The 24,523-nt window shown below is 36.2% G+C and overlaps 1 protein-coding gene across 1 annotated transcript; it reads left to right on the top strand.

Moving 5' to 3' along the window:
- Positions 1-15,513, top strand: LOC121411654 (dnaJ homolog subfamily C member 9-like). Its single transcript, XM_041604474.1, has 5 exons — positions 1-158; positions 8,596-8,748; positions 9,740-9,856; positions 12,252-12,463; positions 14,575-15,513. Exons 1-5 carry the CDS (start codon positions 68-70, stop codon positions 14,788-14,790), a joined length of 789 nt encoding a protein of 262 aa, XP_041460408.1. The 5' UTR covers positions 1-67; the 3' UTR covers positions 14,791-15,513.
- The last annotated feature ends 9,010 nt before the right edge of the window (positions 15,514-24,523 follow it).

Below are 24,523 nucleotides of genomic sequence, written 5' to 3'. Positions count from 1 at the left end.
ACATTGTAGTGTACAAAAGCATTAGAGAAAATCCTACCCGATCCTACAGAAATTGAAATCTTTTAAAATGGCGCTCCTAGAAATGTGTGATAAAATGTTCGGAACACGAAATCTTTATGATGTCCTAAAGATTTCAAAGGAAGCATCAGCAAGTGAAGGTAAATATTCTATGCATGTGAAAAGAATAGTTGAAGTTGACAGTGCAGTTCAGCTTGCGCTTGCCGACATGGTTTTCGCCTCGGTACGGTACGGGACATGACTCTCGACCGGTACCCGAGCCCGACCTCTCTCTCTCTCTCTTAGGTGATCCCTCCACTGTTCTGGAGACCATGCTTGTGTGAGTTGACCCTGTGCGGAGCGTGGGGCGACAGCTTTGCCTCTCGAGTTTGGTGAGTGGTTCTGTTGATTAGAACTTGAACTAGAAATTGAATAGGCTACGTTACGGAGAGTGAGTGAAAGCAACTATATTATTTAAAGCTTTTATTTTTAAGCTGAGGCTAGAGCAAAATATTTTAGGATCTATTTGTTTATAGGCCCTATATAGGCACGGCCGTAGTCACTAGATGGCGCTGTCGCCGAAGTGCTCAAAATTTGTACGTAAGTTTCGTCCGCTTGTCAATGAGTGAAATCGCATAGCGATGCGATATCGTCAAAATTAAGCCCCTGTCAGCGCGGATGAATATGATATTTTCTCTTTGTGATTGTCCTCCCGTGCGATGAAAAATATGTCATCGTAATGCATAGGACTTTGACGAACTACCGAAGTCATTTTCGTGCCCCAAATTCCATGAAATCTTAAAAAAATAACCATGAAAGTGTCGGTAAGTCAAAAGTGTCGTGAGTTGCTCTCAATTCTTACCTTATTTAGTTGTATTTCTTGCAAAATGGGTCTCGAAGGGTTCTGGATTTTCCGTTGATTGTGAAACTTTAATTGATTTCCTTTCTGTGTCTTGCAGTTAAATTGCAGCGGGGAATCGCAAGGGCTGTGGAAGCCCTTCTCAGTGAGGTTTACAAGCTGAGCTGCCCTTGAATTTGGTCGAATTTCGAGCCATTTTAATCGCGCGCACGGGATGATTAATTAACATAACAATTAGCAGATTAGAGATCAAGATTACGTCACGTACGTGCTTACGTGTGATACACAGAAATGAAATAGAACTTGAATCACACGGAATCACAGTCAAGAAATGCTTTGTTTTCTTTGTTTGCTAAATGATTTCCTGAATTTAAAATCATGAATAAACACCAGAGTAATGACATAAAGGAGATAATCATGGTCATATGAGGAATAACTAAATATTTTCTGAAAACGAGTGAATATGATGGGGCAATAATGTGCATGCACTGGAAAATGAACATTCACCTCACTGTCAGTGCCGTGGCGTGGTGTCAGTCACTCAGACACAGTGCTTTACTGCTTTTTACTGGCCTTTACTTTGCACTGCCGCCGCCACTGGTTTTTCTTTTGCCAACTAGATTAAAACTCATTTATTAATATGTTTATTGCAATTTTTGAATAAATGGTAATACAAAGTGGAAAAAAATGAAGATAAAAATAATTTGGACTAAAAACTTGTCATGCCATCACCCCCCCCCCCCCTCTAAAAATATACACATATCTTGAATGACTCGTTAATTTAATTTGCATTGAAAAAATAAATAATTGTATTTATGCACTTTTTTATTTCTCATTCTTTCTGCCAGAATATCAGATGCCATCATGAATAACCTCACCACCAGATTGAACTCCTAAACATCTTGACAATGACTATCTACTGAGATATCTTGCCTTCTTGAGATTGGAAGTTTTAAGTTCAAGTCAGAGTGACCTAAGGGCTAAGGCCCTACTAACAAGAAGAATCCAGATTTACATAAAAACAAATCCCACGAAAGATACAAACTGATTTTACTCTTAATGTGTAGTGTGTATGTGAGACACTGTGTTTGTGTTTATTTTGAGGAGGACCTCCTGTCTCTGTTTTTATTATTTTATTGACTGAATGAATGATCAATACCTAAAAGTGAGAACTGATTTTTGAGGAGAGTACATTAGTGTATGGTTTTGAGTGAATTTGATTTGAGTAACTGTTTTTCTTTATTATTTTTCTCATAATTATTATTTTGCTTTTTATTATATATTTTCAGTTATATATTGTCAGTTTATTTAAAGGGGAATGAAACCTTTGGAACAAATAGGCTTGTGTAGAAACAGAAAAATCAAAGAATAAGAATAAAGAAAGTTTGAGAAAAATCAGACAAATAATGAGAAAGATATGAGCATTTGAATATTGCAATCACTAATGCTATGGATATCCTCCCATTGGCAATGCGACAAGGATGTGTGATGTCACTGATGAACAACTTTCCCTTTGGTGGACTAAAAAATACCCTCAAAATATCTCTTTTTGCTTTTTCTTATGATGATACAAACTCTTTATCCATGATGTATTAAAAAATATGTATTACATGCCCTCGTGTAGAAAGAACACATGATCTATGGATAGATGTGATAAAAGAGGCAATTCAAGTAAAATATATACTAAAGTAATGGGGAGAGTTGTTCACAAGTGACATCACACATCTTTGTCGCTTTGCCAATTTGCTATCTCCATAGCAATAGTGATCGCAATATTCAAATGCTCATAACTTTCTCATTATTTGTCCGATTTTTCTCAAACTTTTGTTGATCTCTTTCTTTGATTTTTCTGTTTTCACACAAGCTATCTTGTTCCAATGGTTTCATTCTCCTCTAACATTAAGTTGAACTTCCAAATTTGATCAAAGTGTTCAATTCTTGGGATAGAATTTTATCAGGTAATAAAACTGAGTTTGATAAATCTAAAAAAGGACACTGAAAAAATATGAACTTGGAGATGCTCACTAAGGAGAGGAAAAAACATGCCAGGAAATGGAACTTAAGTGGATGTTATAGCATGCCTTTCGCAGATCTCCAAGCACCAGGAATCATAGGCGGCGGAAGTGGGGGGGGGGAAGTATCCCCCTAAATTTGAGGTGGGGAGGGGACGATTCCATCCCCCTCAATTTTTTGTTGATAACCTTATTTTCTATTTTTTTTGGCTTGTCAATTTTCAATTTTGTTTCCTGTGTCCCCCCCAAGATATTATTTGGTCACTATCTTTTTTTTTGGGGGGGGGTCAAAAGATTTTGGCGGTTCCCCCTAAAATTTTTGGCTTCCCCCACCAATGCCAGGAATGTTGGTGTTCAACTGAGAGTTGCTGAAGTGGAATCTCCGTTTGTGAACTTGTTATAGAGAATGATTATTCCAGGACAAGTTAGATGGTTTTACCCAGCCCATAGTATACATCCCAACAATGGAATGGAGGCAATATACCCCTGTAATACATGAAGTATCATATTATCTTTAGGTTGGTTTGGAAAGTAAGTGCTCTAGTCAATATAATGTCTGCCCAACAAAATGGTACTATCTGGCAATTTGGTGGTTCAATCACAAGCAGAAAAAGTTTAGTAAATTGACACTAGTAAGACAATTAAACAAATATAATACAGCCAAACTGTCTGACCCCTTACTTGACTACTGACTTAACTAATTATTGAAAAATGACAAGGGATGCTTAGGCCCTTTGTAACCATTTCATTGGGCAGACTGAAGAATTCATACTTTCATGAAGATGAAGGAACATCAAAACGATTATTACAATTTAGCAAATATGAATTTATAACACTGTCATGGTTATAAAAAATAATGAATTTCTATCAAATAAAATGACAATACAATGTAAGACATAACTGCAATAAAGTAATTTCATTTCCAAAAGATATCTTCCATAATTTAATAACCAAATTTCTCAAGATAATATTTCTTCTGCACAAAGTGTATGAAATGCTCAGTGTAAATCATGCTGTTTAATAATCTCTAGGAATTTTTATCTTTCAAAATGAAAATACATGTAAACTTAATCAAAACCAGAGGTGGTGGATCCAGGATTTATCCTGGGGGGGGGCACATTTTCAGGATGAAAATTTGTCAAGCAAAAAAGGGCCTTACGGGGGGGGGGGGGGCATTCTTTGATGAAAATTGCATATTTTCATTACATCTTGACTGTAGCTCTCAAAGGGGGGGGGGGGTTGAACTAGATGTGCCCTCCCCCAGATCCACCAGTGATAAAGATCAACATTTATGAAAGATTGCATACCTTATATTCTGAATTGGTAAATGCCATGCATATGTCTACAAAATGAAACTGACATGTTTGGATAAATTGCTTATTTTTGTTTCAAGAAAGAATTCATCAATAACAGCTTAGAGTTATTGAGAAAACATCAAGAAAAAATAATATTCTGATATGCAATAATATATATCTATTTATATATGCTTTTTTTCCCAAAAATTTAATCCTTGACAATTGACATCATGGGGGGGCTGGTTTAGTAGTCAAATTCACCCCCCCCCCCCGTTAAGTAAAATGCTTTATCAAAATAAGATTATGCTATCATTTATAAATTCCTGCATTTTGGAGCCCATTAAAATTCAAAATGAATCATAAAGGGCAGTGCCACACCTTATTCACTGAAATTAAGGAGGGGCATGCACAGCTGAAAAACTATCAGCAGGGGCAATAATTTTCACTGCAATGTTAGATATCCCCAAAAAAAAATCCTGAAAACACATAATTAAAATGAAATTAAACTCCCAGGAAGTGCCCCTGTATACTATTCCAGCCCTTGACCTGTATATTCTCAAGGGGTTCTCAATAATTCCTTCTCTTCCCTTGTAGAGTCGGTTCGGGTGCGAATGTGTCTGAAGAAAAATAAGTAAAAAAAGGATCATTAGTAAAAATTGTAGAGAGAACAGAACATATCATTTTTTAAAATTTAGCAAGCAAAAACAAAGATTGATCTGGCATTGGAAAATAAAAGGAAATTAATTAACACCCCCCCCCCCCCCGCTTCAACATTTTTTGTTGTTTGCTTCTGCTTACAACTTTATAAATTTACCCGATACACCTTTCAAAACTTTTGGCTCCATTATCATGATTATGCCACTGTTCAAGTATTATTTATTTGGAAACCAATGCTAAAACTATAAGGTGAAATGAAATGATATAAAGAATAAATATATATTTCACAAAGTATAAAATCATAATGATGTAGGTCATGTTGAAATTAGACCCTGGACTGGACTCAAAATTAGATCAAGTGTAGTGTAGACCAAATGTAAATTAGACAAAGTGTAGACCAAATGGCAATTAGAATTTTTTTTTAAACCAAATGGGTCAAGCCCATTTGGTATATGTATAAAGACTATAAAATACATATAAGTTAAAAAAGTATAATTAAGTAGCCTAGGTTGTGTTGAAATTAGACCAATGGACATTTCACAAAATGAGAATTAGACCAAGTGTAGACCAAATGGGTTTAGCCCATTCGGCATTAGACTAAATGAGAAGTGGGCAAATTGCATGTGAACCAAATGAATATACATATTTACAATGTGGAATTGCACGATATAAAGCCAATTTTATGTACCAGTATTTGACAAAGTAAAAAAATATATAATTATGTAGGTTATGCTGAAATTAGACCAACTGGAGATTTCACTAAATGAGAATTAGACCAAGTGTAGACCAAATGGCAATTAAGTAGACCAAATGGGTTTAGCCCATTTGGCATTAGACCAAATGACAAGTGGGCAAACTGCATGTAGACCAAATGAAAATACACCAGAAAACACATTTCACAAGTTGGGACTGATATAGAGAGCCGTAGCAGACGACGGAGATGGGTACATGATCTGCGTCCGCAAAAAACGCGCACGCATCTATGCACTAACATGAAAAACAGCATATGGGACGATCTGACTAAAAATCGCACATGCGGGGCTATTTGAGAGTCACAGCAGAGGACGGCTAGCAGACGCCGACGGGCGCGCGCAGTTAGCGAGCACATCGTGATCGTTTAAACTATCGATAGTAAGGACAGTGCATTAACAGGGACCCGCGATGTCTATGACTTTTTCGAACCATGTTGGAGCAATGAAATTGCTATTTTTTGCAGTTTAAATGAATTTTACGTAAGTTTTAAGTGGTTTCACATGACAAATTAGATATTAAGAATTTTTTTTATATAATTCTTGGGGACAACAAACACATTTTGAAATTCTTGTTGTCCTGCCTACCCTATAAATTTTTTAATTAACTCCCTTGTTTGTATTGTAGCTATTCCGTTTCGAGAATAAGACATTCTCGTATCTGTCACTTTAAATTAGATTAAATGCATTAAATTGGCGAGATCAATTACTACATTTTGACAAAAACATGTACTTAAAAACTTTTTAAAAAAGGAAAACGTTTTATTCTATTGTCTATGCAAAATTATTACATTTAAAACTTACATTGTGTACTTTGAGGTCCATAATAATCCATTTTACAGAGACGATCTCGTCCCAGGGGGCCACTTCCATTCACGAGTGGATAACATGCGCGACCATGAGATTCTAAAAAGCACCCTAACATGTATTTTCCACTCATTTAATGAACAAGGTTAGATCTATTTAATCTTGTTCTCAGTTACATCTCCATGTGTGGCAAAATAAGGGTGGCAATGTTTGGCTTATTTTCTATTTTTCTATGAGACAAATGCTCGATTTTCTTACACTGTCAGTTTTCATAACAGCTATTCATCATATACCTTGGCTCTTATGTAAATTTAATTCTTTAAATTAATTTTTCTTAATTAAAAACAGATTGAAAATGAACATTTTCTTGCCATATTACTTTCCACCAATAGAGAGCGTACACAAAAATATGCCCAAAATTCAAGTTTTTTGAGCGCTCTGGTGAATACAAATTCATTCCCAAGTTACTAATGATAAATCAATTGCAACTATGTAAGGAAATTAGTAATTTTGGTCACAAAAGTGATTTTTCAATGATTTGTATGTGGTATGTACAGCATTGGCATGCCATAGTCCTACCTGTAGATTCCCACAGGCAGGATGGTTGCAGTGACCATAGGGTCTCGAAAAGCACCCTTAACACGTAATTTCCATATTCTGAAAATGCCCCCTTAACAAGTATTGCCATGTAAAACCCTACCCTTAACCACTTGTTCACTGCTACCATCCTGCCTGTGGAGAATCTACAGGTAGGACCACTTGTTCACTGCTACCACCCTGCCTGTGGGGAATCTACAGGTAGGACTATGGTATGCCAATGTTGTACAGAGCACACACTTTAAAAAATCATTAAAATATCACTTTTGTGACCAAAATTACTAATTTCTATACAGTTGCAATTTATTTTTCATTAGTAACTTGGGAATAATTTTTGTATTCACCAGAGCACTCAAAAACTTGAATTTTGGGCATATTTTTTTGTACGCCCTCTATTGGTGGAAAGTAATATGGCAAGAAAATTTTCATTTTTTGATCTCTATTTTTGATTAAGAAAAAAATAATTTAAAGAATCAAATTTAAATAAGAGTCAAGTTGTATGAATAATAGGTGTAATGGAAACTGTCAGTGTAAAAAAATCAAGCATTTGCCCCAAAGAAAAAGAGAAAATAAGCCAAACATTGCCACCCTTATTTTGCCACACATGGAGATATAAGTGAGAACAAGGTTATCATAACCTTGTTCATTGAATGAGTGGGTAGGACCATGGTATGCCAATGTTGTATTGAGCACACACTTAAAAAATCAATAAAATATCACTTTTGTGACCAAAATGACTAATTTCCATACAGTTGCAATATATTTTCATTAGAAACTTGGGAATAATTTTCGTATTCACCAGAGCGCTCAAAAACTTGAATTTTGGGCATATTTTTGTGTACACCCTCTATTGGTGGAAAGTAATATGGCAAGGGAATTTTCATTTTTCAATCTCTATTTTTAATTCAGAGAAAATAAAAGAATCAAATTTATATAAGAGCCAAGTTATATGATAAATAGCTGTATCAGAAACTGACATGGTAAGAAAATAAAGTGTTTGTCCCATAGAAAAAGAGAAAATAAGCAAAAATTGCCACCCTTATTTTGCCACATGGAGATGTAACTGAGAACAAGGTTATATCATAACCTTATTCATTGAATGAGTGCCCTTAACAAGTATTGAAACAAAACGATACTATTGGCAAATATTCCCTGATTTGTACAGCGATATTTCAAACATGGACGTCGGTTTTACCTTTACCTACATCTTTGGGGTTTAGTACCTGTAGCCCAACTTGCGCTAATCATAGTCTAAACACATGCAGTAGTGTTGACTCCTGGGGCAAAAAGTATGTTGTTGTACATCCTTTACAAAACATTTTAGTCTTGATTGTTTATACCCTAGCAAATTTGACCCTAAACATGTAAATTTCCTTGTGAAATAGATACCCTTTTTCATTATTTTAGTGTTTTTGACATCCTTATTATATTTACGTACGTAACATGCCCTATCTTGAAAAAGACATCCTTTTTACGTGTTTTGGGGGTCGCGCATGGTATCCACTCGTCAATGAAATCAGCAAAAGTTCCATTATGTTCCAATTAAAATTGAAAAAAGATTAAGGTTTGATAAAAATATGTGCTCACATTATTTATTATTCCCAGTTTTGTTTTCTATACAGTCAAGAAAGGATACTACAAACAATCCTTAAAAGTCCATCCCGACCGGGCAGCTGAAGAGGATAAAGAAGAAGCAACGGTCAAATTTCAAACATTGTCCAGAGTCTACACAGTCCTTTCAGACAAATCTAGGAGAAATCTTTATGATGAATCAGGTAATAATCAATGTTTCTTTAAGAGGATAGATAAATCAGCAAAAATCTCATAACATGTGAGAATTAGAGTCTTCACGGAATTTGCAAAAGGCTGATTAACTTGCACCTTATAATCTGTCCATCATGCAGGCCCGTTGGTTTAGTGTGATTTACTTGGTGTTTTCAATAAATCCTAAGTCATAGACTTTTAACAGGTCTCATTATTTTCACCACAAACTTTGCACACCACATCACAAATTTATGTTTCAAAGAAACCCTTGGTTCTCGGTCCAATCCAAGTTCTCTCTCTTCTCCAAGACAAATCATGGCAGACATACTGATGCAGTTTATGTAACACTGGTCCACTGCTCGTAATTGTCTTTGCGCAAACTTGGTAGGCAGTGAATCATTGCACATGATCATTATGCCAAGCCGGGCAAGTTTCGAAATGTGCTTACTTTTCCCCCATTGACTTGTCACTTAAGCACAGTTCAGAGTTGGTATTTTAAGGACATTCCACAGACAGTTAAAATTAAATCTGTGTTGTTTTCACCAAACTTTGCATGAGTCACTTTGGTTACGTACAGATGCAAAACATGCAAAAATAGTTTAGGTTTATGTACTTTATTGTTTTTCTATCAGACTTTGATATTTTTTAAGACTCGCACCTATATCATGCTTTTTGGTTTGAGAAAAAAATAATAGTTTAAAATTTAGTTACCAATTGGCATTAAAGCTGGATAATGAACAAATTTGTAGTGAAGTTTGAACCTCTTGCATAAGATTTTTATGAAGTCAGTCTCAACATCTAGTATCAGTGTTAGTAGGTAACATGGTTTTACTGCAATACCGCATGATGCCTCGCATCTATGAGGGATTTTAATGCTCGAACATAAAGATGAGGTTGATCTCCCAGTTTCAAACAATCAAAGGAAATGATGAATAAATTGAATCATGTTCGACTGCAGCTCATTTCATAATTTCTGATGATGCATTGACACCTTTGTTTCAGGTGAAGTCGATGATGAAATTGATACAGACCAGCAAAAGGATTGGGATGCTTACTGGAGGATACTCTTTAAGAAGGTGGAAGTACGAGACATCCAAGAATTTGAAGAGAAATATAGAGGTATATACTATATCATACCTGCCGACCCCTTCCCAACTTCTATTATCCATCCCCTCTTCTCCCCCTCTTTTGCATATTCTCTTTTGTTTTTCTCTTCTCTATGTCTCTCTATATGACCCTAATTGGGTTTGGGTGCTGTGTTTCTTTTAAAGGTAATTTGTAAAGACCTGGTCACACCGCCCGAGCATTGTTGGAGTGGTCGTGGAGCGGAGAGAGAAAAATCATCACCACTTGCTACCATTTACCATTTTCGATTTCGATTGTTTTTGGGGTTTTTTTCGATTTTTTCCCCAATTTTGTGAGCGAAATTTGACCCACCCTCCCTACCGCTCCACGATCGCTCCAACAATGCTCGGGCGGTGTGACCAGGCCTTAACCAGGGAGTTAAAAGGAGAGAAATCTTGCTGCTTTCCTTTTACCCCATGCTCAACACTACAATGTATAGGGTTAAATAATAAATTACGCGCTTATCTGCATTTGTTGACCAGCTGGTTAGATAATAGAAGGCATGAATAATAATTGTTTAAAACTCAAACTCCCGTATCAGAACATTGTATCTGGGCAGCTCTTTGCTGTCCCTTTTAATAATTTCTTTTCCATAGTCAACAATAGTCAAATGTGTCGTGAATCTCATGAGTGAACGCAAACTTTTGCAATTTCATACTATTTCAACTGCAAAAATGATTTTAAAATACACATGGAAAGAAGCACAAGCAAAGTGTATTGTATCGAAGATTATAAATCATTGATTAAATGACTGGACATTAAAATGTCTTCGAATGACTGGAATCAAATATTGAATTTTTTAAAAGAATCAAATTTTCCTTTGATCGTCTCTAGTACACAAATTACCGGTATGAGAAGAGCATTGTGCTATTAAGTTTGAGAATTTGTTTGGTCCTATTTTTTTCTGACGCAAATCATTCATGAGCTTTATATTTATAATTCATATTGCAATTTAACCAATATATTTTATAAATTCGAAACTAGGTACAGGGGTTCCCCAAAATCACCTCAGCAGAAGAACTATATGCGTGCATGGAGGCTCTAAGCCAAGTGGAATGTTAAGAATCCCATTGTTATGCTTTAGAACCCATCAATTCATTTTGCATAGATTACAGGAGTTAAAGCTCCTTCCTAACAACTCCCTGCTATATGAATGGGGGCTTCAAGTATACCTAATAAAAGATAATTTATGCAAATGACTTAGCAACACATCTGGCTCATTGCATAACCATTTAAAATGCTTTTGTTCCCAAGTAATGACTGCTATAGAAGTATTCTCTCACCCATTCTATGCCCTGTCTGGGTTTTTTTCTGAGTAAAAGTGATTTTTTTTTAAGAGAAAAGAATTTCTCATGCCATTGATTCCTTTTTTGGGGTCAATAATAGTCTGTATTTGTGTGTGTATATGACATCTATTTTTTCCACACTAATCAGCTGATACATAAACCTATATATTTTACCATGTTTCTTAATACTGGTATGTGCATTTATGTAAAAGGATTTGTTCATAAAGTAGGGCTGATTCTCTGAACAGGGTAAGCAAATATGAAATAGCATTTGAAGTGTAAACTTTATAAAGACTTCATGAAGAAATGGTTTAATTGCGTGATAAATCGACCCGGACAATGGGTGATTTCAGGTCCAGTGTTGATGTTGAGAGTGTGAAATTACTGCTAAACTGAGGTCTATCACCGAGTTGGGTTGAGAAGGACGACAATGATCGCATTATTGATAACTCCTTATGTCGTGCCTCTGTCGATCATCTTAACTTCACACGAGAAACACTATGAAAATGAAATCGGGGAGAGGTTGCAATAAAATCTCATCATTCAAAATGCAATGTCTAAAACAACTTTAAGAATCAGAAAGATATTCTTGCTCATTGAAATTTATAAAGCTTTGATGATTTGCTGGCATCTGAACTGTTGAAGCCTATTTCAGCTTGGTGTTTCCTCCTTTTGATGATGATCTTGAGATCCTCCCCACCAAAACCAATTCAAACTGAACAATACCAAAATCTGTGGTATAAAATTGTGGTATAAATCATAATAATGATGATAATAATGCACAAAATTTATAAAGCACTTTATATATTATACATGTGTTTCAAAGTGCTAAGAAAAGGGTTAGATGTAAGAAAGAATGTACTGTACAAGATATTTAGGGATATGAACAACAAAGAATAGAAATGTCAGAATCCATGGCAATTAATTTGAAATGCATTGTAGAACTAATATTAAACAATATATATAACTTATATACTAATGGTCAATATGTGAATCATTTCAATCCAATCAATACTGATAATCAAGATCATATTTAAAGTACTTTTACAAAATGGTATTAGTGTAACTTGTTCTTCAACTGTTCTTCATCCTGTATATTACAGGTTCTGCTGAGGAGCTTGACGATTTGAAAGCAGCATATGTTGAATTTGAAGGGGACATGGAGGAGATACTTGATAATGTCATGTGCAGTCGAGAGGAAGACGTTCCTAGGTTTACCAAGATCTTGAAGGGGTTGATCAAGAAAGGAGAAGTACCCGTGTTTGAAGAATTTGACAAGGTTTCAAAGAAGAAACAGAAAGCAAGACAGAAAAGAGTAAGTGGAATAGGCTATTTGATGTTGTGTGGTGTTGTGGTTAGAGCATTGGACTTATGGTTAAGAGGTTGCAAGTTCGAAAGAGGTTATCCGCTCTGCCATTGTTTCCACTTTGATAACAAGACCCAAGAATACTGTAAGGCAAGGCTCGACATTAGCGGTGGCCCGGGGCCACCAAAAATTAATCTCGGGCAACCATTATTGAAAAAAATGTTAAGTTTTGGTGGCCCGAATCGGGCAACCAATAATTTTCAAAGTAGCCCAATTTTTCAATTTTTCTCCCGATTTTGCATACATTTATCAACTTTCTACAGTTCAAATTGCAAGTCAATTCGTCATGCGCCTTTTTTGTCAATCTACACACAAATACACACACACAAAGATTGCACAGTCATGACAGTATGTAGGCCTACCGCTAGCATACAGTAACTATTATTCAGCCGGCTGTCTGGCTGAGCTTTGCATGCGTGAAACCACTGCAGCTGGCTGTGCGCTAGCAGACTATTCAGACTCAGGGAGCTGCGATGCGAAATGTTACTGCTAAGAAATCTTCCCCAGAACTTTGAAAATCTACGTCAAAGTCACATTTTACACCAATGACATGCCCTTCTACAGTCCATATTACTGAAACCTGATAATTCGCAAGCATTAAAAGGAGGAATTATGACCTCTATTTTGACTCAAAAAGACCGATTTCCAAATGCATTAATACACATAAAACACATAGGTGAGTACATCACAGTCCCACATGTGCATTTGTATGTATGTTGATATTTGGTTTATTTTCGAAGCTGTCTTGAAAAGACAGCTACTTTCTTTCTTGTTTATAAATGACTTCTTAAACCACTCTTAAGGAAGTAAATACTTGGGAAGGCATTTTATTGATATGAAATGTGAATTTTTTCCATCATTTTGTCAAAAATAGGGAAGGAATTTTCTCACTGTTTTTTCCAGATAACTTGCCGTTTTCTTATTTTTTTCTGTCATTTTTTTTACAGTGATTAAACCATTTATACCCCTTCCCATTGAATATGCCTGATTAAAGAACATGTTTCTACTGAATAATAATAATAATTTTCCCCATTTTAACTGATAATTTTGTCTTATTCATTTTTCTTATATTTTCTTTTTTTTCTCAATTTTTTTTCTTTTATTTCAATTCTTTTATTTTCTTTCAATCATTTCATATTCACAATGATAGAACAATTTATATATTACCACAAAATAACAGCAAGCACAATTTACATACAAGATGTACAAAGAATAGTGGTACGTGGTAGTGACTGCAGAATATTTCAGTTTGTTTTATTCATTTTTAATTAATGTTTTTCTTTATATTTTTCGGGCCACCAAACTTTACTAATGGGCCACCAAAAAAAAATTATTTGAAGGTTTTGGTGGCCCGAACGGGCCACCACCAAAAAAGTTAATGTGGAGCCTTGCTATAAGGTCTATAAGGTCAGCCACTATGTCTGATTAACTTAGACGAGCTTGGTGTTAAACCAGCAGAAACCTGTCCTGCAGAGTTCATACAGGAGTTACCTTATAAACAGAAACGGAAATAGCAAATCACTAATATATGTATGTCTCACTGTGTTCCAATCATGTTGTATTTAATGAGATAGAAATCAGCTTACCTTTAGAATCCAATGACATGAATTGATTCTAGATGTGTGTGTGATGCTTTGTTCTAAAACTACAGTGAGTATCGATTATGATATTGGATTTTAAAGGTATTCCCAAAAAACTTCTGTAGAAACTACAATATTTGAAGACAGAAATTACAAAAAAAATTTTTTTAAGTTTTACCTAGTTTACTGCCTCCATCGTCCCTGAATTTATGAAGTGCATTAAAAAAAATATGTACTTAAAAGATCTGATCGCAATCAAGGTTTTCATGGTATTTACTAGTTATAGTAATGGCAAAGTTACCATAGTTATTACTCTTAATGAAACGGGCCCATGAAGTATGCACTGACTGGAAATGTGCATACAATGTAAATTCTTCTCCATGTATGTTTGTCACCTCCAGTACAGTATGTTGTAACTGATATGAATAAATGTGAACAATACTTTTAAAATAAATGTTGAATCGAATCTTGAATCTATAGGCTGCCCAGGAAGCAGAAGAAGCCAAAGAGTTAGCCGAGGAGCTTGGCTTGAACGGCAGAGGGGCGTCTTCTGGTGGCGACGGTGACGACGCCCTCAAGGCACTCATCTTGGGAAGGCAGAAGAGCCGAGAACAGCAGATGGACAGTCTCTTTGCTAACCTTGAGGCTAAGTATTGTCAACCTAAGAAAGGAAAGGGCAAGAAACAAAAGAGATAATGGATCCAGGATGAGTTCTTCTGCAGATATGAACTGTTGTTTGAAATACAGTGCTTCAGTGTGGTCAAAGAATCTTCAAGTAATGGGAAGTTGGGTGCTTCTATGTATAAATTGTTGGTTAATAAAAGAGCCTTAGAGGCAGAGATACCATTCATGGTGGTTTTGCCTGATGTCATACCCTGACAACTTCCCAGCTCAGATTTTCAGGTTGTGTAATGTGCGAGCTGCCACCCCAAAACCAACAATAACTCTGACACCAAAATTTATTTTAAGAATTTCAAGAAATCCAATTTCATATTTTGTTTTTCGAAATTGACTTGAAATCAAATACTCTGACAATTTGCTTTGCCCAATTGATTGTGGGCCCAGCAGCCTCTGAAGCGCCAGATCAATGACGCTCTATCGTTTAATCAACAATCACTCAATTGAATGTTGAAGAAATTTAGTGCGAGTGCCAAAGAACAAGGAGAAGGCAAGGTTGGAAGTTTAGAGTTCACTCAAGCATGAAACTGTGCATTCTTGGTTAAACTTCCAAGCAATTTGGAAAAAGAAGTGGTGTCAAAGGAACTCTTGTATCTTGTATTTAACTTTATATTTTCAAATTATCAATATTTATATGATGTGTGTATATACCAATAAATGAAATTAAATAATAAAGTTTGAAAGTACATGTATGTAGAAGAATTATTCTATCAAATAGGCTAATTTTTTCATTTTTGTCTCACCTGCATAGCAGAGTGAGACTATAGGCGCCGCTTTTCCGACGGCGGCGGCGGCGGTGTCAACATCAAATCTTAACCTGAGGTTAAGTTTTTGAAATGACATCATAACTTAGAAAGTATATGGACCTAGTTCATGAAATTTGGCCATAAGGTTAATCAAGTATTACTAAACATCCTTTTAGAGTTTCATGTCACATGACCAAGGTCAAAGGTCATTTAGGGTCAATGAACTTAGACCATGTTGGAGGAATCAACATCGAAATCTTAACCTGAGGTTAAGTTTTTGAATGTCATCATAACTTAGAAAATATATGGACCTAGTTCATGAAACTTGGACATAAGGTTAATCAATTATCACTGAACATCCTGCGTGAGTTTTATGTCACATGACCAAGGTCAAAGGTCATTTAGGGTCAATGAACTTTGGCCGAATTGGGGTATATGTTGAATTCCAATCATAACTTTGACAGTATGGATCGGATTCATGAAACATGGACATGATAGTAATCAAGCATCACTGAACATTTTGTGCAAGTTTCAGCTCTCATGATTAAGGTCAAAGGTCATTTAGGGTCAATGAACTTTGGCCGAATTGGGGGTATCTGTTGAATTACCATCATAACTTTGAAAGTTTATTGGTCTAGTTCGTTAAACTTGGACATTAGAGTAATCAAGTATCACTGAACATCCTGTGTGCATTTCAGGTCACACGACCAAGGTCAAAGGTCAATGAACATTGGCCGAATTGGGTGTATCTGTTGAATTACCATCATAACTTTGAAAGTTTATGGATCTGATTCATGAAACTTGGACATAAGAGTAATCAAGTATCACTGAACATCCTGTGCGAGTTTCAGGTCACATGATCAAGGTCAAAGGTCATGTAAGGTCAATGAACTTTGGCCATGTTGGGGTTTTTTGTTGAATAACCATCATATCTCTGTAAGTTTATTGGTCTAGTTCATAAAAGTTGACATAAGAGCAATCAAGTATCACTGAACATCCTGTGCGAGTTAGAGTAGTTTTCAAAGTCAGCACTGCTGCTATATTGAACTGCGTGATGCAGGTGAGACGGCCAGAGGCATTCCACTTGTTACTTTTTGGAGACCAGTCAACGAATTTGGATATTTACAGAGAACCTTTCCTGGCAACTTATGGTTGGTTTTGGGTGGCTGGTCACATATAGTGAATACAGCATATAATAGGACCTTAACTTGTCCTGGTGACCGTTTCATAAAGCTGTTTGTAAGTTAAGAGCGACTGGTGATCCTTTCTTGTGGCAAATGACGAGGGTTAAGCGCATACGAAAGGATCACCAGTCGTTCTTAAAGTCGCTCAACTTACGAACAGCTTTATGAAACGGGCCCCAGGACAAGTTAGAACAGGAGGCCGTTTCATAAAGCTGTTCGTAAGATAAGAGCGACTTTAAGAAGGACTGGTGATCCTTTCTTACGCGCTTAACCATCACCTATGGTGTGTACCATTTACCAAGAAAGGGTCACCGGTCGTTCTTAAAGTCGTTCTTACCTAACGAACAGCTTTATGAAACACCCACCTGGCTTGTTTTCAAACCCAGTGAGGTAATAAACCCAAATTGCAGTCTTGTCCAAGGGTCTTGACTGCACTTGAAATGACGTCCTTTGATTTCATCATAGTATGTATTGCTGTAATCTCAGATGTATTTCCCATCTTGTAGTAAAAATTTGTCCCCTTACTTTAATCCCCATTTTATATGCATTTTTTTTCATTACTACTATTTAACATCGTGTATATTGAGAAATATTTATTATAAGTCAAGTGATTGTAAATTATGTGGATCAAATCCCAGCCTTGGCTCTATGTCATAGAGAATACCTATTTCGTTAGAAAGCACTGTAGTCTGTATTTTGAAGTCTGGCTTAATTTGGGCCATGGTCTAAGCCTGTGAAAACTGTGGGATGCCGAAAGTGTGAAAACTTAAGTTAACATTGTATTTTTCTGATATTTACAATGCTCTTTCATCATGCTTTATTTGAGAAGAAAACCAGTATATTTATTATTCCCAGACACTTCTGAATGGTTTAGTGTCAAGTGTGGTGATAAAGAAGACCACTACTGGTTGAGATTTGTGTCACATGTGCAGATATTCTGCCTGTAGTTAAACTTCAACTTCAGACTAGAGTTTAATGAAAGCTGACTTCAGAATACGAGTATGTAAGTTTCTCATCATTTTTGGTTTGGAGGATTTTGATCAATTTCATATTCAGGGGGAAATTTTGTGTGGATTCCAGAAATATTCCAACAGTTCTCATAACATGCTGAAGATTTGATAACTGCCTGTTTTCTTGCTGTGTTTCCCTGGTTGAATATGTGTATACGGTATGCCAACCGACAAGTCACAAAAATCAAGGGCTTGCCAATCCATTCTTGTATACAAATATATCAGGGGCCGTATTCTGAAAATTGTCTTAAGAGAAATATTCTTGTATCTTTAGAGTTACAATAAAATCCGTATTCCGAAAATTGTCTTAACTTTTCTTGTAACTTTCACTGAGCGCGTATGATGTCAGAGATATGATAATGCGTAAATGTATATTGGCGCATATTATGTCTGTGGACAAGATAAAATATCGAGTTACAAGGTATTCCGAAAATTCTCTTATCTTTACGTTCTCTTAACTTCCTTGGAAAATACAATAAAATTTACAAGAGGTGGGGGGCTATTGTAACTTATTGTTGCATGCGATATTTGCCCGTCTGCAATAATTATTTCTTGCTGCATCCCGCAAGAACATCATGTTTTACAAAAGGAGACATTCAAAAGACATTATAATGACGGATTGGTAGACTTTTCAGCAATTACAAATTGGTGTTCGAGATGATGAATCTTTTCAGAGAAAATATATCTTTGAGAAGAGCCACGTGTATTTTTAGCACAGAAGCGCACAAGCATAAGCGTCGGGGGCGCAAGGAAATTACGCCTCATATCAACAATGCGCTTCATTATTTTTAAGAAGAGATGCTTCTATTGGTTGGCCTAAGCATATAACAAGCTTAATAATTGGTTGATGACAGAATATTGGGCGTGTCAGAGATAAAATAGGGGACGTCCTTACAGAGATAAGACAATTTTCAGAATATCAATTTAAGAGAATTTTAGCGCGCTGTTATCTTGCTGACTTACAAGAAAAGTTAAGAGAAAAGTTAAGACAATTTTCAGAATACCACCCCAGGTTTTTAGAAAGTGTAGTGGGAATTATTGATCCAAGGATGGTCTGGCAATTTCTATTTCAAATTAAAATAGTGATGTTGACAATCCAACCGAGGATTGATGATTCCTACCATGCTGTTTAAAAGAAATGCCTGATATATTTGTTTTATGTCCCTTCATTTAATAGCTCGCGGTTAATGAACAATACATGTGGTTGTTGTTGATGTGTAACCAATCTGGACCTGATGTCGACCAAATGGTTACACTTCGTAATTCCGAAGGTTCTTTATTCCGAAGGTTCGTAATTCCGAAACACGTAAATTGCCTATACCTCGATGTTCGTTAATCTGAAAACGTAAAAGGGTTCATTAATCCGAACATTTGTGGCGTTATTCCGAAGGTTCGATAATCCGAAAACGAAATAAGGTTCGATGTTCCGAAGGTTCGTTAGTCCGAAAACGAAATAAGGTTCGATGTTCCGAAGGTTCGTTAATCCGAAAACGAAATAAGGTTCGTTGTTCCGAAGGTTTGTTAGTCCGAAAAAGAAATAAGGTTCGTTAATCATTACGTTTTCGGACTAACGAACCTTCGGAATTACGAACCTCATTTCGTTTTCGGATTAACAAACCTTCGGAATTACGAACCTCACTTTGTTTTCGGACTAACGAACCTTCGGAATTACGAACCTCATTTCGTTTTCGGACTAACGAACCTTCGGAATTAAGAACCTTTGGAAATATGAACCTTCGGAATATCTGAAGCTTCGGAATTACGAATGTATGCGGACCAAATTGACCTAAATAGACATTCTAGACCTCTCGCTTGGAATAGATCATGCAATCATGCGAAGTGCCTGTCAGCGAATTGTCTTTCTTTGGCAAGACCTGAAATGCATCGGCACAGACATTAATCAAATTCCACTGAGCACAATGGCTTTAGGGCAGTGAACTCCTCAGTTAAGCACAACCAGGGGAGTGTTTCACAAAGATTTAAGTGTGACTTAGGTCGCATTTAAATATCGACGCATACATGATAGTCGCAACGTGCCATGTTATTGATCAACACGCAGTAGTGCGCGTCATCTTGGCATGATCTGACCCATGCTGTCATGCCTTTTATACTACGCAGAACTAGACATTTAAGTGCGACTCTAAGTCATACTTAAATCTTTGTGAAACACCCTCCAGGCTATGAAAGCGCAGTGCACAATCTAGATTATTTTGGTCCAGATTGGGGATGATTCAACAGAGAAAGTTTAGAAATAGAATACAATAACAAATATAACATATATGTTTGTTTAGAAAGTAAAGAGAGAATTTTTTGTACGAAGTTGGACTGAAATTTGGGAAATATTGCTCCAAACAAAGCCAAATAATTCCCTCTATACTTTCTCAAAGCCTGCATTATTTTATGTTATTATGTGTTAGCATGTTCATGTGTATTGTAAGACACTTGTTTTAACGTTGGGGCAGGTCCAATCTAAATTTATTCTTCCATTGGAGAATTCTATTGAATTTCAATGTATGTAGGACATACATTTGATAAATCTTTCATGTTTTTTTTTTCTTTTCTTTATCATAATTTGGCAATAATTATTCAAACTTTCACTCTGTTGTGGTTAAGAAATTGTTGAAAGTAACCAACAGATAAAGATATACATGAAGAGTTTATCACAGATATATAAAATATCTTTGAATGATTGTGTGTATTGTAAAAGCACAGTATCATTGTTAAATGTATTTATAAAATCACTTTTTTTTAGTTTTCTTGATCGAAAGATGCAGGATTGCTCCACCCTGATGAATTCCATATATTTTGGAAAGAAGAACAAGAACATATATATCCTAGGAAATCATAATGACTATGATGCAACATAAAATTGAATTGCATTGATATCATGAATACTTTTCCATGAGGCCTGTAATGATGGGAAATGTTTGGATTTGATAGTTTTGTACTGTGGTGTTACCAATGCTCCAATGATGAGACAAATATTGTAATTACCATTCCCAGATAATTACTAATATTTTAACTACCAAATGTGCTGACTAGTCAAGTCTATAACCATTTGAGATTCGTGTCACATTTTGTGTCCATAGTAAAACCACAATTTTAGATCGGAATAATTATGCCAAAATATTGAAGGGAATTTTATTTGAATTGAACATTCTATGACAGTATGCAATAACCATTGATGGTATTCTAACATAGTATACATGTGTACTAGGCCCATTAAGTTTTGTCATTTGTAGTGAACCCATTATTTTGGAGATTGTTTTTATATTGTACTGTACTCATTGTTGGTAACTTGCTCACTTGTACTTTTACTTGTACCCCCAAAATGTGAGTTTACGAAGTACAACCTTTATGGGTATGTTGAATATATTTATGTAGCTTCCTTATTAGAGCACATGTTTAACGGTCATGGATAAGATATCCTGTTATCTCAATTCTTCAATTATTATTGGAGTTACAAATATGTATATTTGTGAAGATTTTTAGTCTGTTTCATAAAGAAATACAACTCTGTTAATGTTGCCATCATTGTAACTTCCATAAAAACCCTTGATTATGATTGGCTGCTGAGCCTGTTGCCATAGTAGTTGCAACTTACACTAATATTGGAAAAGTTAAAGTAATCTTTATGAAACAGATCCCTGCACTCATATTTTTTAAAATTTGATTTTTTTTAACGAGGGGTATGCTTTCTTTTGTTATTATTCATGTATTGATTTATTTTGCATATCATAATGTCTTTACGAGAGGTATGCTACTTCCTGTGGTTATTGCTCATGTATTGACTTATTTTGTACATGTATATCATATGTGATGTACTTTTAGCTTGTATGTAGCTTGGACCTGCCCTTAGGCTTACAAACATCTGATGTAATGGGTGATATCAAGTGTGGTGTTAAGAGCTGGTGTTGGTGTTGTGTCAAAACAAGCACCAGCTGCAATATTTATTAAGCTGGTTTTTGGACTTAATTTAGATTAATATAATTTGGTGTTGAGATTCAAAAGATGTTACAAATTTCCTACACCTAAACTTGATCAAGAAGGAGCAAAGTGACCTGGGGAGCATTTCATCAAAATTTGTCTCTTGAAAATTTGTCAGATCTGAAAAATTTCTTAGAAAGGTCCCTTAATTATCCTATCAAACCAACACTAGCACCCAAGACCATGCTTAAAATTGCGGAGATGATATATGTACATGTTTATATCAACAGTGTATAATTCTATGTCCTAATTATCTCTTTGTTTTGAATATATTATTTGAATGGCAGCCCAGAAGATTTATTCAAGTGGAACACACCAGAGCAACCGACTGATTGATCGACGGGATAGACTCTGACCCTCACAGATATGGATTGCTGCCCAGACTGAGGTGTGGTCTTCCTTTCAAAATCACCCATTTTATGGCTTCACTTCCAAAGGAACCATTTTTCATGATGCCCAGTGAGGAGTAGATGATTCCATCGTGCATGATGCACCCCACTCCTAAAGTAAGTGCTTCAATTGTGATTTTAATCATTTGCTTTGAGTATTTGAGACAATGCATTAAGATTCCTTTAGCAGTGCAGTTGCAGAGGGCGACAATTACGATTGTGGAATAGAATTTTTCTCAACAGTACCTATTTCACATTCTCAAGCGTTCAGAGCATATTTGGATGGTTAAGCTAGGTTTGTGTCATATTCTGATCATAAAGGTAGCAATAGAAATTGGGTTGCATTTATCAGTTTGCTTTTTCAATATGACCAAACAAGTAACTTTGAGGAACATTTTGTATGTATGGACACATGTTCTGATACACTTTCCTAAAATCTTCCCACTTGAGTCTTCATCATCCTTCTGTCTTGATCTTCAGATAATACCCAACCAGCTCTCTTTCTCATTACCTTACCCTAGACTCTCTGCATTCTCTTTCATCTTCTCATTGAATATTCGCTCCATCTGTCAGTCTCTTTCACAATCTCTCTGTAACTCCTTTCATACCACCCTCCCTCTCAGAATCCTCAAGGCCCTTTTCACTATAGTTACCTTGCCTTATCCACCTCTCCCACATTTACTTATTCTCTCGCTCTCTTCTCCATTTCTTAATCCATGGATTGCAATCTCTTTGCACCTTCCTGTGCTATTCGCCAGAGCCCCTGATTAGAAGAGTTTGGCCAATCCAGTTCATATTGGGCACATCATGGTATATACACACTGTACCTGCCATGATGTGACTAAAAGCAACTGAGTTGACTGAACTCTGACAAGATCGCTCTGCCACCAACCCTCTCTGCCACTCTCCCCCTCCATGCCCTTTTATCATGAATCCATCATGACTGATCAAATGTTCTATGAAGTCAGGTTTTCATCATTCAGAAAAAAAAATGAGTAGAAGATACCATCTTGCTCATAATACACACTCTCTTGCAAATATGTTATGATTGTCTTCCTACGAATTCCAATAAAATACTTTCCTTGAGATAACTTTAACCAAAACAAAAAACTTGGTCCTTTGCTCATGTCTCAAGCAGGGTAATTTCGATGTTCGGAACTTCATCTTTCAAGTATCCTCATACTCTATAAGGGAGTAGGGAGTGAAGTTGTAAAACTAAGACATTGGAACGTAAATACTCTCTAATTGCTTATTGTTAGTGTTTAGGGTCGATGCTCAATCTATATGGGCTTGTCTGTCAAAATTAAAGAAACAAATTTTCTGGGTAATGCATTGGGCCACATACTTTATGAGCATTGAGTGCTTAGAAAATGATTCCCTTATCTAAATGTAAAATTTTGCATCAATTTTACCCAGAACCCTTATTTGTGTAACACCTGGTGAAGCGCAATGTCATGTGTAGTAGTTACGCGCGAAGCTTGCAAGCCTGGCTCTTCTACGAATTTTCCTCTTTGTCGATTATCTGAGTCAAAATTGAGGTTGTCTTTGGTGTACTTCTGAGCCCACACTTCCTGGGTATCACACCCTGTAATCAAAATGTCTTATGTTTGCCGCCCACTGAGGCTCTAGCGTCCCTTAGCAAGGCATCAATTCACGCTTGGTTATCACTTAGGTTTTTACTGTAGTGGTAACGACTCTCCCCTTGTATTTGCAACCTTCTGAGGTACCCGTTAGGATGCAAATGTCAGTATCGATGGCATACAAATTAGTACGTACTGACTTCTCCATGTTGTTATACTCCTCAAGAATGGAGATCCATTTATTCTGTGTAGTACAAAGTATTCAGTACAAACTTGAATGTCGCTCATGGAGCAGATGGACCTCTGAACTATTCTGGCCCAATATTTCATGGCTACCATTGCTTCTTGCAGACTTCTGGACTCAAGGTACCATCTCATTTCCTGCAATAGTAAATATTCTATAATCATCAATGCTTTAGATGCAGCATTTTGGCATCAATTTCACTTGGAACCCACCATCTTGACTATCTAGGAATTGATGCCTTGACTCTTTCAATTCTGAGTATAATTTGTCCCCCTGGGATCCCGCAAATCGTAGACTAGAAGTGTCTTTACCATTCAGTGAATACTTTTCTTTGGTTCCTGTGGATGATGTGAAAATAATGGTCCTACACCAACACCTGATGTCAACACTTCGACCCATTTCATTAAGAGTCCCAACTATTGTAAACTTGCCATTATTGCAACTTCCCCAGATAGCTTGATTGTGATTGGCCACTGAGCCCAGTTACCATGGTAGTTGCCATAATTGCAAAGTTACACTAGTTGTATCTCCTTATGAAACTTGGCCCTGCTTTGTTTAAGAACAGTCGTTTGCAAACATCTTCAAGGTCAAGTGTTAGGTTGAGCCTGTTT

Source organism: Lytechinus variegatus, chromosome 3 (genome assembly GCF_018143015.1).
Source record: "Lytechinus variegatus isolate NC3 chromosome 3, Lvar_3.0, whole genome shotgun sequence".
Classification (NCBI taxonomy): domain Eukaryota; kingdom Metazoa; phylum Echinodermata; class Echinoidea; order Temnopleuroida; family Toxopneustidae; genus Lytechinus; species Lytechinus variegatus.
The sequence above is the reverse complement of the archived record's forward strand: the minus strand, read 5'-3'. Positions and strand labels throughout refer to the sequence as shown.

Bases quoted from the DNA above. Each gene is read 5' to 3' on its own strand.
- LOC121411654 (XM_041604474.1), top strand. From the start codon at position 68: ATGGCGCTCCTAGAAATGTGTGATAAAATGTTCGGAACACGAAATCTT. The intron at 159-8,595 runs GTAAATATTCTA...TTTTCTATACAG, and splicing joins GGAAGCATCAGCAAGTGAAG to TCAAGAAAGGATACTACAAA. The intron at 8,749-9,739 runs GTAATAATCAAT...CCTTTGTTTCAG, and splicing joins AAATCTTTATGATGAATCAG to GTGAAGTCGATGATGAAATT.